This window comes from Lutra lutra, chromosome 6 (assembly GCF_902655055.1).
Source record: "Lutra lutra chromosome 6, mLutLut1.2, whole genome shotgun sequence".
Classification (NCBI taxonomy): Eukaryota; Metazoa; Chordata; class Mammalia; order Carnivora; family Mustelidae; genus Lutra; species Lutra lutra.
In genome coordinates, this window is record NC_062283.1 from 130,245,381 (window position 1) to 130,259,965 (window position 14,585).

General features: G+C 47.3%; 1 protein-coding gene across 1 annotated transcript in view; it reads left to right on the forward strand.

Moving 5' to 3' along the window:
- Positions 1–1,945: 1,945 nt before the first annotated feature.
- Positions 1,946–14,585, forward strand: part of FOXO3 (forkhead box O3) — a 119,285-nt gene continuing 106,645 nt past the window's right edge. The window contains 2 exon segments of the mRNA XM_047732069.1: positions 1,946–2,085; positions 2,215–2,964. Of these exon segments, the coding sequence (XP_047588025.1) occupies positions 2,347–2,964 (618 nt within the window). The 5' untranslated portion in view covers positions 1,946–2,085; positions 2,215–2,346.

A 14,585-nucleotide genomic window follows, 5' to 3' on the forward strand; every position in this document is an offset into this window, starting at 1 on the left:
GCGCACAAATGAACAATTTAGACACTGACAGTATAAGGACTCTTAAGATGTTTGTCTAAACCTAAAGAAGTTATCTTTTTTAAAAACTCAAAAATGCACAAGTAGCCGTTCTGGAGTCATTTACGAGTTAGAATCAAATTATTTCCCATTCATAATTGTTCAAAATCTGCTCTTGCGTTTAGGAATGGGGAATAATTTGCATTTCTCCTGAGTTAGTTACACTTCTCCCCTTCTCTGCCGTGAAATCCCTGGAGAGTGAACCACTGCGTCGGGCGTCCTAGGTTGAGAGACTCGGCTGCAGACCTCTCGGTGCCCGATCAAATCTGAAGGCATCAGTTTATCGAAGTCCTGTGAGGCACCAACATTTTCGCTTGTATTTCCACGCTGTGGTAATTCCTGCGATCTGCGGTCAGCATCTTATCTCGCGTGTTACCTGGTGTCCGATTCTAACCGGGAACCGGACATCAGGGCGGGCCCAGAGCCCCGGGGACGGACGCGCCCGCCGGGGACCCCCGGTATCAGGCGCCCTGCCCGGAGTCTGAGAGGCCACGCGACTGCGCTCGTGGAGCGTTTGGGTCTCTAATCTCCCCCTCCCTTTTCTCTTAGGCCAGCGCCGCGCTTTGTTGTCGTCGAGGCCCTCGGGAGGGAGGGGGAGCCCGGCGGGGACGGCTGCGGGAGCCCGCCCGGTCCCGGCCCGCCGCGCGCTCCCTGACACCCACGCCCGCAGTCCCGCGGAGCCCGGCGGCGCGCGCGCGCGAGCGAGCCCACATACACACACACACACACACGCACACACACACACTCACACACACAGCACACCCGGGCCTGCCGCCCAGCCCTCCCCCTGGGCGGGGACCCGCCCGCCCGCCCGCCGTCAGTCTAGGTTGAGGCACCCTGCGTGTGTCTATAACTTTGTGCTGCTGCCGCGGCCGCCCTGCTCGTGGAAAGGAGGAGGAGGAATGTGGAAGGCGGCGGCGCGCAGGCTGACAGGCGTTTCCTTAGGCGGGCTGCGGTGGCGGCCGGAGCGCCTCTCCTTCGCCGAGGTTGCGCGCCCCCTCCTCGCCGTGCCCCGGGTCCGCGCAGAATTGTGCGTCCTCCCCCCTCGTCCCTGAAGGGAAGGAACTGAGGTAGGCGCCGGAGCTGTGCAGCGGGGCGGTCGCCTTCCCGGTGACTCCGGATCTGCTTCCGAGCTGGGCCAGGCGCTTCCCTTTTCCCTCCCCGTGACTCGGTGTGCGCGTCCCCCTTCCCTCCCGTTAGTATTTTTAAAGGACTTGAGTGAAGGGGGGAAAACTGTCAAGATGGCAGCAGCGGGAGCAAGGAGGTGATGAACGTGCTGGTCCGGGTTTTCTGGTAGCCCGGGAGACTTGGCGCTTCCTGACCTGTTGGAAGATTTATGTTCCGACTTGCCCCCTCCCCCCGTCCTTTCCTGGGAAGGGGGTGGAGGGTACAGCGCCTGCGGGCAAATAAACCACACAGACCCCCAAAGTGGTCGTTCCTGCTTGGCTCGGCCCTTTGCAAACACCCGCCGCGCTGGTTGCCCCCCTGCTTCCCGTCTTGTCTTTTTTCTGGAAGTGACAGGAGCCAGTCCGCGCTCGGACCTACGTTCGTCCTCCTGGCCCGCGAGCGAAGAGGGGAGAAGGGGGCTGCCCGCGCTGTCCCCGGACTCGGGCCCCTCGGCGGGGAGAAGGGGGTACAAGGGGGCGCGGAGGCGGCAGGGCCGAGGACCAGGAGAAGAGCGGAAGACGCCACAGACTTTGGCTGCGGCGCCGCGGGAGGCACTTGAGCGGGCCCGAGCGAAACATAAACAAACGCACGCCCGCCTGGGCTCCGACCGCGGCTCGGCTGCGCCAGCGCTGGCCGCTGCGCGCTTTAAAGGCGCGGCTCGCGCCCCTCCCCCCGCCCCCGCCCCTCCCCCTTCTTCCCCGCCCAGCCACCTAGCCCAGGAGGGACCTGCAGTTCGGGCGGCCCCGGCGGCGGGGGGAGGGGGCTGCCCCGTGCGAGCCCGTCGATTCGCTCCCGGCTCCCCCGCGGCCTGGCCAGGGGGCGGTGTCTGCGGCGCCAGGTTCGCGGGACGCACGTCTCCAGGTCTGCCTGTTTCTGGGAGGCGGGCGCCGTGCGGCCGAGAAGCGGCGGCGGCGGGCGCGGAGTCGCGGAGGACTGGGCTCCAGCCCGGGATAACCAACTCTCCTTCTCTCTTCTCTCGTGCTTCCCCAGGCGGCGGCAGTAGCGGCAGCGACTCCTGGGAGCCCGAGCCTTCGCGGCGCCCCCGTCCCTCCCCCGCCGCACCCCGCCCCGGCGCGAGAGGAGAGCGCGAGAGCCCGAGCCGCGGGCGGGCGGGCGGCGAAGATGGCAGAGGCACCGGCCTCCCCGGCCCCGCTGTCTCCGCTCGAAGTGGAGCTGGACCCGGAGTTCGAGCCCCAGAGCCGGCCGCGCTCCTGTACGTGGCCCCTGCAGAGGCCAGAGCTCCAGGGGAGCCCGGCCAAACCCTCGGGGGAGACGGCCGCCGATTCCATGATCCCCGAAGAGGAGGACGATGAAGACGACGAGGACGGCAGCGGTAGGGCCGGTTCGGCCATGGCGATCGGCGGTGGCGGGAGCGGCGCGCTAGGCTCCGGGCTGCTCCTTGAAGACTCGGCCCGGTTGCTGGCTCCCGGAGGGCAGGACCCCGGCTCTGGGCCAGCCCCCGCGGCAGGCGCGCTGAGCGGGGGGACGCAGACGCCGCTGCAGCCTCAGCAGCCACTGCCGCCGCCGCAGCCGGGGGCGGCTGGGGGCTCGGGGCAGCCGAGGAAATGCTCGTCGCGGCGGAACGCCTGGGGGAACCTGTCCTACGCCGACCTGATCACTCGCGCCATCGAGAGCTCGCCGGACAAGCGGCTGACTCTGTCCCAGATCTACGAGTGGATGGTGCGCTGCGTGCCCTACTTCAAGGATAAGGGTGACAGCAACAGCTCTGCGGGGTGGAAGGTGCGTACCCACCTTGGGCAGGCGGCCGGACCCGCCGGGCCTCCTGCGCAGTGCGAGACGCGCCTTCGATTCGTCGGAGCGCGCCTGCAGGCGCTGGGGAGATGGGTTGGCACCGAGAGCCTACGCTGTGAGGTTTCGGGGGATCTCTGTGACCCCCAGAGGAGGGGAACCTGGGGTCGGCCACGGAGGGTAGGGCGGGGAAAGGAGGCTTCCGAGGAAGCCTCGGGCATGGGCAGGTGAGGAGAGGGGGCGAGGGATACCGGCGAGGGAAGGACTGGCGGACGGGAGTGCATTTGTTGGATTCCCGGGACGACACAGACGAGGTAGGTCTTACTTCGAAGTAGAAATCAGCCGTAGTGGGGATGCGGGAAGGGCTCTGCGGGTGCAGTGAGAGGATATGGGGGAGTGCTTGGGACTTGGTACCTGGAGGAGGGGTTGGATTTGTGGTTTCCAGTCGGTTACAGAGCATGGTCGTTGTCACTAGCTGGATGAAAACCCTTGCGTCGAAGTTTCTGGCTTGTGGGTGTTAGTTCCCACAGGCACACCGATCCCATTAGAAAAAGCAGTGCTAGTAAACCTTTTCCTGGCTGAATGTCTTTCCTTGCCTGTGTTGACACCTTTATTCCTTAGAGATGTTTCTCCAGTAAGCCTGCCCCCGAACTTGAGATGTTCAGAGCCCTGGAGCGGGCCAGCCTGGCGGCCTCCGGGCGGACCAGCCACACCTGCTGCTCTCTTTGAGGCTTGGACTCTGGCGCGGTTTGAGGCCGGGTCCAGGTCTGGAGGACTGAGGCCTGGAGCTTCACCTTGGCTCTTGGCAGAGAGGTGTGGTGTCAGGGCTGGGCCGTAATGGCTTCTACCTACCAGTGAACCAGAAGAGAGGCTCCCTACTGTTCCTTTTCAGCCTCTTGGGGCACGTGGTAGGGAGAGAGGTGTGGAAAGGCCTATGATGTAATGACTTCCTGCAGTTGGGCATCCAAACAGATTAACTCCTGTGCCCCTGCTCCGCTGCTGATACCCAGCTGCTTTGCTCTTCCTGCACCTCATCCTCCTAGCCTCTTTCCCCAAGACATGAACGTGTCTGTACCAGGCAGAGGAGTCCCGTACAGTTGGAGACACATATGGCTTATCAGTTGCTTCTATTTGCAAGTTATCTTTTTTTTTTAATTAATGAGGTAGTTCCTTCCTCCTTCAGTCCTTTCAGGGTTTTTGGGGGAGCCCTGCATCTTCCTGGGTTCCAGTAGGTGTGTACAGAAAGAACAGTTTAATTTTGGTGGAGAACTGGAACACAGGAACCTATATGTGAAAAAAACTAGAGAATTTAGTGTGTTGAGTTTTAATTTGCTTTATTTAATTTAGTTTTTTTTTATTATGTTAGTCATCATACAGTACATCATTAGTTTTTGATGTGGTGTTCCACGATTCATTGTTTGTGTGTAACACCCAGTGTTTCAATGCAATAGGTGCCCTCCTTAACACCTATCACCAGGCTCATCCATTCCACCTCCCCCCCAAATCCTCAGAGTTTTAATTTGCTTTAAAAAAAAAAAAAGAAAAACCTTGCAAACAAAGTATCTGCTTTGTTGTTGTTTTTTTTGTTTTTTTTGTTTTTTTTTTTCAAATTTCTAATGGCTCCTATTGGAGAGGACTTGTTGAGATACATTAAAAGCAAAACGTGTGCTTTGAAGTTATTCCACATATCTGTCTTCTTAAACGACTGCTGACATTATGAATCTTACATTTGATTTAATTTTATAGCTTTGCAAAGGAATGCCAGTTGTGTGATATGAGGGCCATTTACAGAAAGCTTGAGCATGAATTCCTTTTCAAAGCAGTGCTACTGTGATATCTTTTAAAACTGAGTTTCCAAGTGAATAGCAAATTGTTAATACCAGGGTACAGTGTCAGGAAGGGGTGAGTTTCAGGGTCTAAGAAAATGGATATAGGCGTTTGGAATATTTTTCATATTTCTCAACTTGAAATTAGTCCTGTGTATTTTGAGTTTGGTGCAGAGAATCTGCGAGTTAAAAGTTAGTTAGCTAACCTAGTTAAAAGTTAGCTAACTAACTTTTTTAATGTTGGATGGGTTTTCACTTTTCCTTTGATTTTTAAGTTTACACAAGTAGTTTAATCCCACAAATAACATCTCTTGTTATTGTAGTTAAAGAGAGTAACCGCTAATAGCATTTGATTTTTTTTTTTTTTAAATCTAGGTGGGAAAGTAGTATTACCAAATGTAGCCATGAATTGTGATTTGGTTAATTGTATTTTCATGTAGCTAGTGGGACTTGCAATAGAGATTTTGGGCCTAGTCCTAAATTTTGTGGTTTTATGTCCTTAACCTTTTTTTTGGGGGGGGGGGTGTCTCATGGTTTCTTTTTCCTTCTCTGCTATCTCATTTCTCTCTCTCTCTCTCTCTCTTTTTTTTCGTTGAAGTATAGTCAACACAGAGTGTTAAATTAATCTCTCTTTAAAACTTATGAAATATTGTAAGTTGAAACTCAAGCCTTAGTATGCTTAATACAGGACATAAAGTAAAATATTATTTTATGTAAGTAGAATTATTTTTACTTTAAGATTTTACATCAGTTCTATTTCTCAGTATCACATGGCACCTAATCCTTGAAGACTGGGGATATAATTTAGTTAAAGAGTTTTTGTAAGATGACCTTCATCAAAAGATGCACCCATGCAGGAACTTCCAAATCTTTGATGATGAAGAAAGCCCTTTGAAACTGGGGCTGGTTTCATATTCCGATTATGACTAATAGCCAGCCTTTTTTGTGCTTGTGGTTTAGTGGGGGTGGAAGAAGAGGGAAAAGGGAGAGGTCAGGAGCTAATTGTGACCCATTTCCATGCGTCCAAGTTTCAGGAGTCGATTCCTATCATGATTAGTCATTTTGAGAGCATGCTTGTGCATTTAAACCACACTACTTTCATTCTGAGTTATGCATTAGGGTTTTTAACTTCTAAAAATGTCTAGAATTCATGTTTACCTCTCCTAGTCCTGTGTGCACAATGGTACAGTATGCAGGGTTTGGGCTTAACTTCTTTTGTGGCTTTTTGGGCTATTACATTATGAGATCCTGTCACCAGAATTATCACCCTAAGATTAGAGGATAAAAGAATTAGAAAAGAGGCCTTGGAGATCAGAATAAGGACTAGTGGTTTGAAGCCCTGGTTGCATATTTGGATCACCTGGGAGCTTTTTAAAAACTATCCATATGTAGAAAATTGTTTTTTTTTTTTTTTTAAAGATTTTTTTATTATTTATTTATTTGACAGAGAGAGATCACAAGTAGACGGAGAGGAAGGCAGAGAGAGAGAGAGAGGGAAGCAGGCTTCTTGCTGAGCAGAGAGCCCGATGTGGGACTCGATCCCAGGACCCTGAGATCATGACCTGAGCCGAAGGCAGTGGCTCAACCCACCGAGCCACCCAGTCGCCCCTAGAAAATTGGTTTTAATTGGGTGGGTCTGGGGCTTAGCATTGGTGTTTCTTTTTTATTTTTGTTTTTTAAGTTTCTCAGGTGATTCCGACATTCAGCCAGGATGAGGTTTGCTGAGATAGTTCAACTCCCTTATTTTATAGGTGAAGAATCTGGTTCTTTAAGTTAAGGACTTTTCTGAGATCACACAGCTAGTTAGGTATTTAGCTGTAGTTCTGGAGATTTTTATTCTTTATCACCCTGTTTTCCTCTTTAAATTGACCAGTTTTTTAAAGGTGTTTTTTTTTGTTTTTTTGTTTTTTTTTACTAAGTAACAGATAGTCTTACATAAGTGGAAGATGCTTTCCTGAAAAGCGTATTTGCCTCTCAGTCTAAAAACGTTTTGGTTATTAGTTTAGCATCAGAAAGAGGAATATCAATGGAGCCTGATCGAGTTTATCACATTTGTATAGCCATGCCGTCTGTCAGTACTGTACTTAGGAACTACGAAGTGATAAAGGGGGCAGAAAAGATAGCGTTTTAACAAGAGGAGGAAGTTCTTGGTTCGGGTTCTAGGTTTGTCGGATACATATTGTGCCAGAGAGAGAGGTGATGGCTATCTCACAGATTCCCTTACCTCAGGCATTAAAGTAGAAATGAATAGTCAGATGTGGTTAAGAGGGGAAAAGGTTACATTTCCTTTAATTCAGATTAAGCTTATTTGCACTGCACCACCCCTAATTAAATTGCTCTGTTCTCTCGGTTCCTCCCGTTGTGGGGCAGACCTCTAGGATTCCAGGGTTTACCTGTTAAGGCTTATTTATCTCTCTCCATCTCCTCACACCCCCACATTTCCCGGGGGATTAGACATGATTACATGAGGCAGCCCTGAGTTTCTGTGCTGTTTCTCACAATTTCACAAATGTAGGTTCTCGTGTGTGTGACGACTTCTGCCGCTGCTCCTGTGGAGGGTAATTCGGCAAGAGACGATGTCTTCTTTCCTGTGAGAATGTGTGCTCTTACAGCTTCTCCCCAGGGTAAAGAGATGAGGGCCCCCTGCCACATAATGCCTGCTGATGTTCACTGGCCTTTAGATTAATGCATCCAGTTCCTTCCCAACAATACTGGATTAAGAAAATGTGATTTTAACTCCAACTTTGATTTTAAAAAATATGTCTTTAAAATTTCAAAATGACAAAATTGTGGTAATTCCATGTTGGCTTGTAATTTTGGCCTCAGTCACCTCTTAGAGTAACTCACCCAAGGGCCCGTTATGGTCGTGTGTAAGGAATCTGTCTTCTGCTTGGCCTATGTTGCCAAAATGCTGTTTTGTAATTTCCTTTGGCAGTACTGTCTTCGTCAGTGATTCTCAACGAATAGACTTCCTCTTCGTACAGCAGCAGTACACTAGGGGGACTGTTTTTCCTCTTTTTCAAAGCTGTGTCATCGACCTATGAAGTGAAGAAATTGGCCCTTTTTAACTTTGATCTGTGAGCCCTATGTAGCAGAGAGACTCTTTAAGAAAGAAGCTAAGTGTTTGTTTTGATATGTTTATCTCCTTCTTAGAAAATGAAATGAAACTATGCAGACTTATTTTTAGGAGATTTTAGGAGGGTTCTATTTTAAGAGAATGACACCATAGAAGAACATCTTGTAGTTAAACTTTTTTATATGCATGATTCTTACTTAAAACCTGCAAGATATTTTTATTTGGAAAATTAATGAAGAGTCCTTGTCCTACCAAAAAGTCATTTATTTGGTCTGGAAAAAGCTTAGCAAACACCGTCCATCCAACGATCTTCATAAAAATGCAAAGGTAAGACTGTCTCAGTCCGTACATTCTGGCAGGGCACCCTACTTACCCACTGCCTATCAAGATTAGATTCCCAGGGCTAGAGAGAATATGGAATTTATTTTATTTTCATATCTTACCCATCTTGCCTGTGGGGGAACAGACTCGATCCGATTTTTGACTTCTCATTTTGCTCCTGACCTTTTCCTGTATCACAAGTCCTGAAGAGCCACTTTGCCTTTTTGCTGCTGTAGAGGGAGCTCAGAATGATGCACATCGGTGGATTTTATCTCTAGATTTCTGTAGGTGTATGTGGATTAGTATCAGCAGACATTATAGCTAGTATACAGTAAGTGACTACAAGTTAGAGAAAACCTTTTTACCTGTTTTCATCACAGGCCCTTTTATTCATTCTACAAATACTTACCAAAGGCATTCCGCTCACAGGGCATTCTGCTGGGTCTCAGGGATATAGTAGTAGCACGAGGCAGATGACGTTCAGTTCACAGGATTCAGGTTCTGTTGGAGGAAGACAGAAAATAAACATGCAAATCTGTGTTCTGTGAACTTGTCATTGTTGTTTATTGTCTTTGCCTTTTTTTCGTGTCTGTACTTCTGCTTTCCTCGATGCTTCAGCTCTCTGCAGAGGAGTTACTGGCAAAAGGCAAAGTTGGTGTTGAACTCTGGCTTGGAGCTGGTTTTGAATTCTCTGCAGGTCGTCTTTAGCTTGCTTTGGAGATGCAGGGCTGCTAGAGCATGGCTCCTGTGGTTTAGGTCTATTTGGGAGAAGCTGGGGCTTTCCCAGGGCCATGTGGATTAGAGCACACCTGTGGCCCTAGCCTGAGTTGGGGTCTCCAGTTCTGTCTTGTGGGGCCTGGTGTAGGACTGGCCTCCCTCTGGAGTGGAGGTGGAGCCTCGATGCAGCTGACTCATCCACATTGCTTCTTGCCTCAAATTTAGAACTGAAAGAGGTTTAGGAGATCATCTAACTGCTTCATTTTACAGGTGAGGAAGCAGGACAAGAGCATGTGAGCGACTGGCTCAGGAACCTGCAGCTGGCAGCGATGCAGCGAAGAGTGTGTCCGCGTGAGCCCTGGGCAGCAGAGTTCTGGCCTGTCTGCTGTTAACCATTGTGGTTTCACAGCTGTTCGTGTCAGTGCCTCCATTTCTGCAAACTCTTACTTCATTTGCTCGCTTCTGCTTCCCCTCCTCTGTCCTTTAGGCTGGCTCATGCAGGAGTAGCTGTGTTGCTTTTTTAGCGTTCTCCATCGGTGTTCCCAGCTAACCTTGCTGAAAAAGCCGTCTGTCTTAAGCCCACCCCACCCTACCATGCCCAACCCGGACTCCCACCTATTTCTTTTGTCATTTTCTGTGACTCCTGCATATTCCCAAGGACAGTGTAAGAGCCTCCAAAGCATGGAATATGTCTACCAGACAAAAACATTTCTGATACTCGGAGCTGTTCTTTGAATCATTATGTCCTCGGCCCATAAAGATAGCCTTGTTCTGGGACTCTGAGACTGAAAGGAGATGATGTGACTTGGGAGTGAGGTGACATCATGTGCAGAGTGTTTTGGATACTTGTAGCTATGAAGTCTTGGACCTCCTCGCATTAATGTTGATAGGATATAGTATAATCATAAAAGGATGCTCTGCCATCCAAGGCATTTCTTGCATTGTCTTGTTTCCTCGTGTTCAGAGTCCCTGAAAACTTCATTAGTGCCAGTCACTACCCATCACAGAAACTGAGGAGAACCTTGATCTAGGAATGACTTCATTCAGAGAAAGTTGAAATCAAGTCTGTTTCCTGTGTGTACCCCACTGATGCCACGTCAATATGCACTGTTTGGAAAGGGTCACCATAGGATTGTTCAGCCTGAAATTCACTTACCACTTCTTACAGGAGCAGAGCTGCTGTGTAAAACTCAGTTGCCGACGATGTTCTGCTTTGGAGGCAGAAGTCCCAGAGGTACTTGGAGTTTTTTATCTGTGGATTGGAAAATGAAAGTCACGTATGAAGGAGGAAGAGACAGCAAGCACTCTCTGAGTGGATCTTTTCTGGGCCAGTGTGTAGCTCTTCCGAGTCAAGAGTTTTCTAAATAGGTGGTTTAGGCTGTGATTATGATAGAAAACCCCAATTCTGATGGCATCGTGACGCCAACAGATTTAGTATCTTTAGTCATTTTATCCTTAACCAGACAGCCTTCACTTCTTCGTATCACAATTTCCCCAGTTGGAAAAAGCAGTAGCAGGCAGCCATAGAATATTGTGATGTATCACTTCTTCTCGATAAAACACAAGTGTATATGACTGGTGCATGTTTCAGGCTGGGATTTTCCAGGGAGCGTGCCTTTCACTTTCTACTCAGACTTTTTTAGATTTTAATCTTGGGACTTTTTCTTTGCAGTTTGTCAGTTACCATTACGAGATAACATAATGTGAAATGGACTAACTTCCCTTATGGGCTGTGGTCCTTCTAGTAATTGCCTATGATGAAGAAGCCAGGTTATCTTCTAGGGGATCATGCCTGCGTATCCAGATGCACCCGAGTCCTGCTGTGGAGAGGTGCGCACAGAGCCAGGAAAAGTGGTGGCACAATTGTAGGGGGCAAGGCCGATGCAGGAAGTGACTCCTGCTCCAAACAAATGCAGTGCATTAGCTTTCCTTTGGAGTAAACCTACGCTAAATCCAGCCTATGGCAGTTTTTAGTAGTTGTTTGGAATTTTTTATTTCTTTGAAGACCTTTGTGTATGTGTGTTGGGGGAGAATCCGCATCATATCTTTCATTGTGTTTTAGATGTCTAGTGAAATTAATAACTTGGCTCCTGAAGCCATTGATAATTCACTTTAAATTCAGAGCCAGCAGAGGGAGTACACAAGTCTTAAAGCTCATCTCAAGTATTTTTTTCCCCTAGAAAGCTAAAATAATACCTTGATTAAAATAAAAAGAACTATGATATATCGTGCTTTCATGTAGGTTTATATCCTCATTAGAAAAAGGTAATTTGGGGAGGAGGCTGTTAAAAACCTAAGGTAATTTTTTTTTTTTTAAAGGAAACCTTGGTCTTCTGTGACCCATGGTCTACTTTCCATCCCCAGATAGTTAAATGAAAGCACTTGTAACTGAAAAATATCCTTCCCTGTCTTTCATCTTTTTTGCTGTTTCATTCCTGATAATATATGTGTTTATATCTAATACCAGATTTTTCTATGTCAAGTGTCTGGGCCAGGGGACTCTTGTTTTTTTTTAGTGCTATTTGGAATGGGACTTTTTTTGGGGTGTGTGTGTGTGAAGATTTTATTTATTTGAGAGTACATACGTGCCAATTTGGGGGTTAGAGGGAGAGAAACTTTCAAACAGACTCCCCACTGAGGGTGCAGCCCATCTTGGGGCTTCATCCTGAGACCCATGAGATCATGACCTGAGCCAAAACCAAGAGTCGGATGCCCAACCAACTGAGCCACCCAGGTGTCCCTTGAATAGGATTTCTGATATTTTCCAAGACTTCACAGTTTCTCACTGTTGATAGAAAGGCAAAAGGTACATTTTTTGCTAATTAAGATTGGAAGTAGTCTACTGGTGATTATAACTTTGAAATTTTTTTGATATTTCTGTAATGCTGTGATTTGTCATCTCCCATCACTTTTTGGTGGTGGTGATGTATTTATTTATTTTTAAAAATTTATTTATTTATTTATTTGGGAGGGGTGAAAGAGCTTGTGTGTGCCTGTGTGTGGTGGTGGGAAGGGGCAAAGGGAGAGGAAGAGAGAAACCCAAGCAGACTCTGGTGATTGAGAAGTCCCATCTCACGACCAGGAGATCACGACCTAAGCCCAAACCAAGGGTCGGAAGCTTACGTAACTTGGCCACCCAGGTGCCCCACTGTCATGGTTTATTTTAATTTGGGAGTTGTAGTGGGTTGAATAGTGTCCTCCCAAATTCATGTCCATTTGGAACCTCAAAATGTGACCTTATTTGAAAAATAGGGTCTTTTAAGGGGTAATGAGTTAAAATTAAGTTGTACTGGATTAGGGTCGGCCCCAAACCCAATGACTAGTGTCTTTATAAGGAGAGGAGAGGACAACTAAGATGCACTAGGTGCTGAGAAGCCTGCATGGAGACTGAGTGAAACGGTTACTAGCCAAGAGTACTGGCCATTGCTGGGAGCCACCTGAAGCTAAGAAGAGGCTTTTAGCCTCTTTTAGCCTCTTTTAGCTTTTAGCCATGCTCTCCCAGCCTTTAGAGGGAGCATGGCCCTGCTGACAATTTGATTTTGGACTTCTAGCCTCTAGCTAGAATAAATTTTTGTTATTTGAAGACCCTGAATTTGTTATGGTAACCTTAGGAAACAGACACAAAAGCATAGAGATGGAAGAGAGGGACAGGCAGGTTTGCAGACAGAGGATAAGAATATAGAGTTTTACTTATTTTCTTATTGAGGTATAATTAACATATAACATTGGTTTTAGGTATACAACATGCTGTTTCAATTTTTGTGTATGTCACAATATTCAGCACAGTAAGCCTACGTAAGGTCCATCAGCACAAAAAATTACAAATTTCTTTTTTCTTGTAATTAGAACTTTTAAGATCTAGTCTCTTATTTGACAACTGGAAGTTTGTACCTTTTGACAACTTTTACCCATTCTGCGAGCCTCCCCCCCCTCGAATTTTTTATTTAGATTAAAATGTTAATCATTCACATGTCATTTAAAATTCTACTTCATTTGGCTGGGCAGGATAGAAGGGAGGCATGAATTCACCTGATTTCTCAGAATTACTAGAACTTGTTCTACTCTCTTCTATCCCATTTCTTTTCTTTCTTTCTTTCTTTTTTTTTTTTTCTCCAAGATTTTGTTTATTTATTTGACACAGATCACAAGTAGGCAGAGAGGCGGGGGGGGGGGAGCAGGCTCCCCACTGAGCAGAGAGCCATATGTGGGGCTTGATCCCAGGACCCTGGGATCATGACCTGAGCCGAAGGCAGAGGTCTTAGCCCATTGAGCCACCCAGGGGCCCCTTCTTCTCTCCCATTTCTAATGTGTCCTGGGCTCCCCCTCATTATACCACCCCCCCTTACTGAATTTATTTCTTGGCCTATTTCTTAAAGCTGGTGGAATGGCTGTACTTGTGGAGTGTGGGCTTGAGGTTTATAGTAAGCCCATGAGTTCTGGCTGAGAGTTTTGGTCTAGAACAGCCAGTCTTTGAGGGGAAAGAGGAACCTACTGTCCTTAGCAGAAGGGTCGTGTTGAAGAAGAATCCTTTCTTTCCTGCCATGACCTGAGGGGATAAGGTTCATTGTCATTGGTGATGGTAGTAAGGCTATCCAGAATCTCTCTGGAGTCCCTTCTGCTCCTCCTAGGCTTGGTTCAGGGACTTTCAGTCTCTCACACCTGAGGCTTCAGGCTTATGTCTCCTCTGTGTACATTTATGTCCAAAAAACCCAGCTGTCCTGATGAAGCATGGAACACAGAGTGGTTGTCCTCATAGACCGCTGACATAAGAATAGATGAACAACGTAGATAGTACCAGAACGGAGATGAACAACGTAGATAGTACCAGAACGGAGATGAACAACGTAGATAGTACCAGAACGGAGATGAACAACGTAGATAGTACCAGAACGGAGCCATATATTTGGTTGCTTGATGTATATCAAACAGAGCAAATGATGTTGAAGAAATACATCAAAGACATTGAATCAAGTAATTTGATGTCCATAATGGGAAAAAAAATGATCTTGATACCTGTCTTACATAATTTGGTGTAATTGACACAACTTAGTTCATAGACATACCTGCAAAAAGAAAACCAATCTTAAAAAAAAAAAATGAAGTAGCAGCAGATACTTTCTAGGTACCTGGTAGGTGTTTGGGTTGAATTGTTCTGAAGTATTTAGGAATCAAAATTGTGCTGGTTCATCTTATATTCAAAATGATATTTTTGGGAAGGGGAGCCAGGATGATTTTTACAATAAAAAGGAGTCTACACAACCACGTTTTCAGGCCCAGGCATAAGTAATTATAACAGTAGTAGCTATGATTCATTGAGCAATGGGCATCGAATGCTCAGTTGGGTTTTTACATCTGATATTGTTCTTGCATGGTAGGCTTTTCAGTGTAAGTCCTGATTTAAAGACCAAGAAATGGTTCAAGGAATTATTTGGGATCAGACTTTTCTTTGACTCTGGAGCTTTTGCCTTTTCTGCTATGCTCTTCTGCCTCCTAGAGTGTGGGTGGGACTTTGGGTTGGGTGGGGGATGTACAACAATGAAATTAAATAGCTGTGATTCATTTGGTGGGAAGGGTTGTGTGTGTTTTTTTAAATTTAGGTAAATTTGACATGTAACACTAATTTCGGGTGTATAACATAATGATTCACTACTTGTATAATATTGCAGAATGAT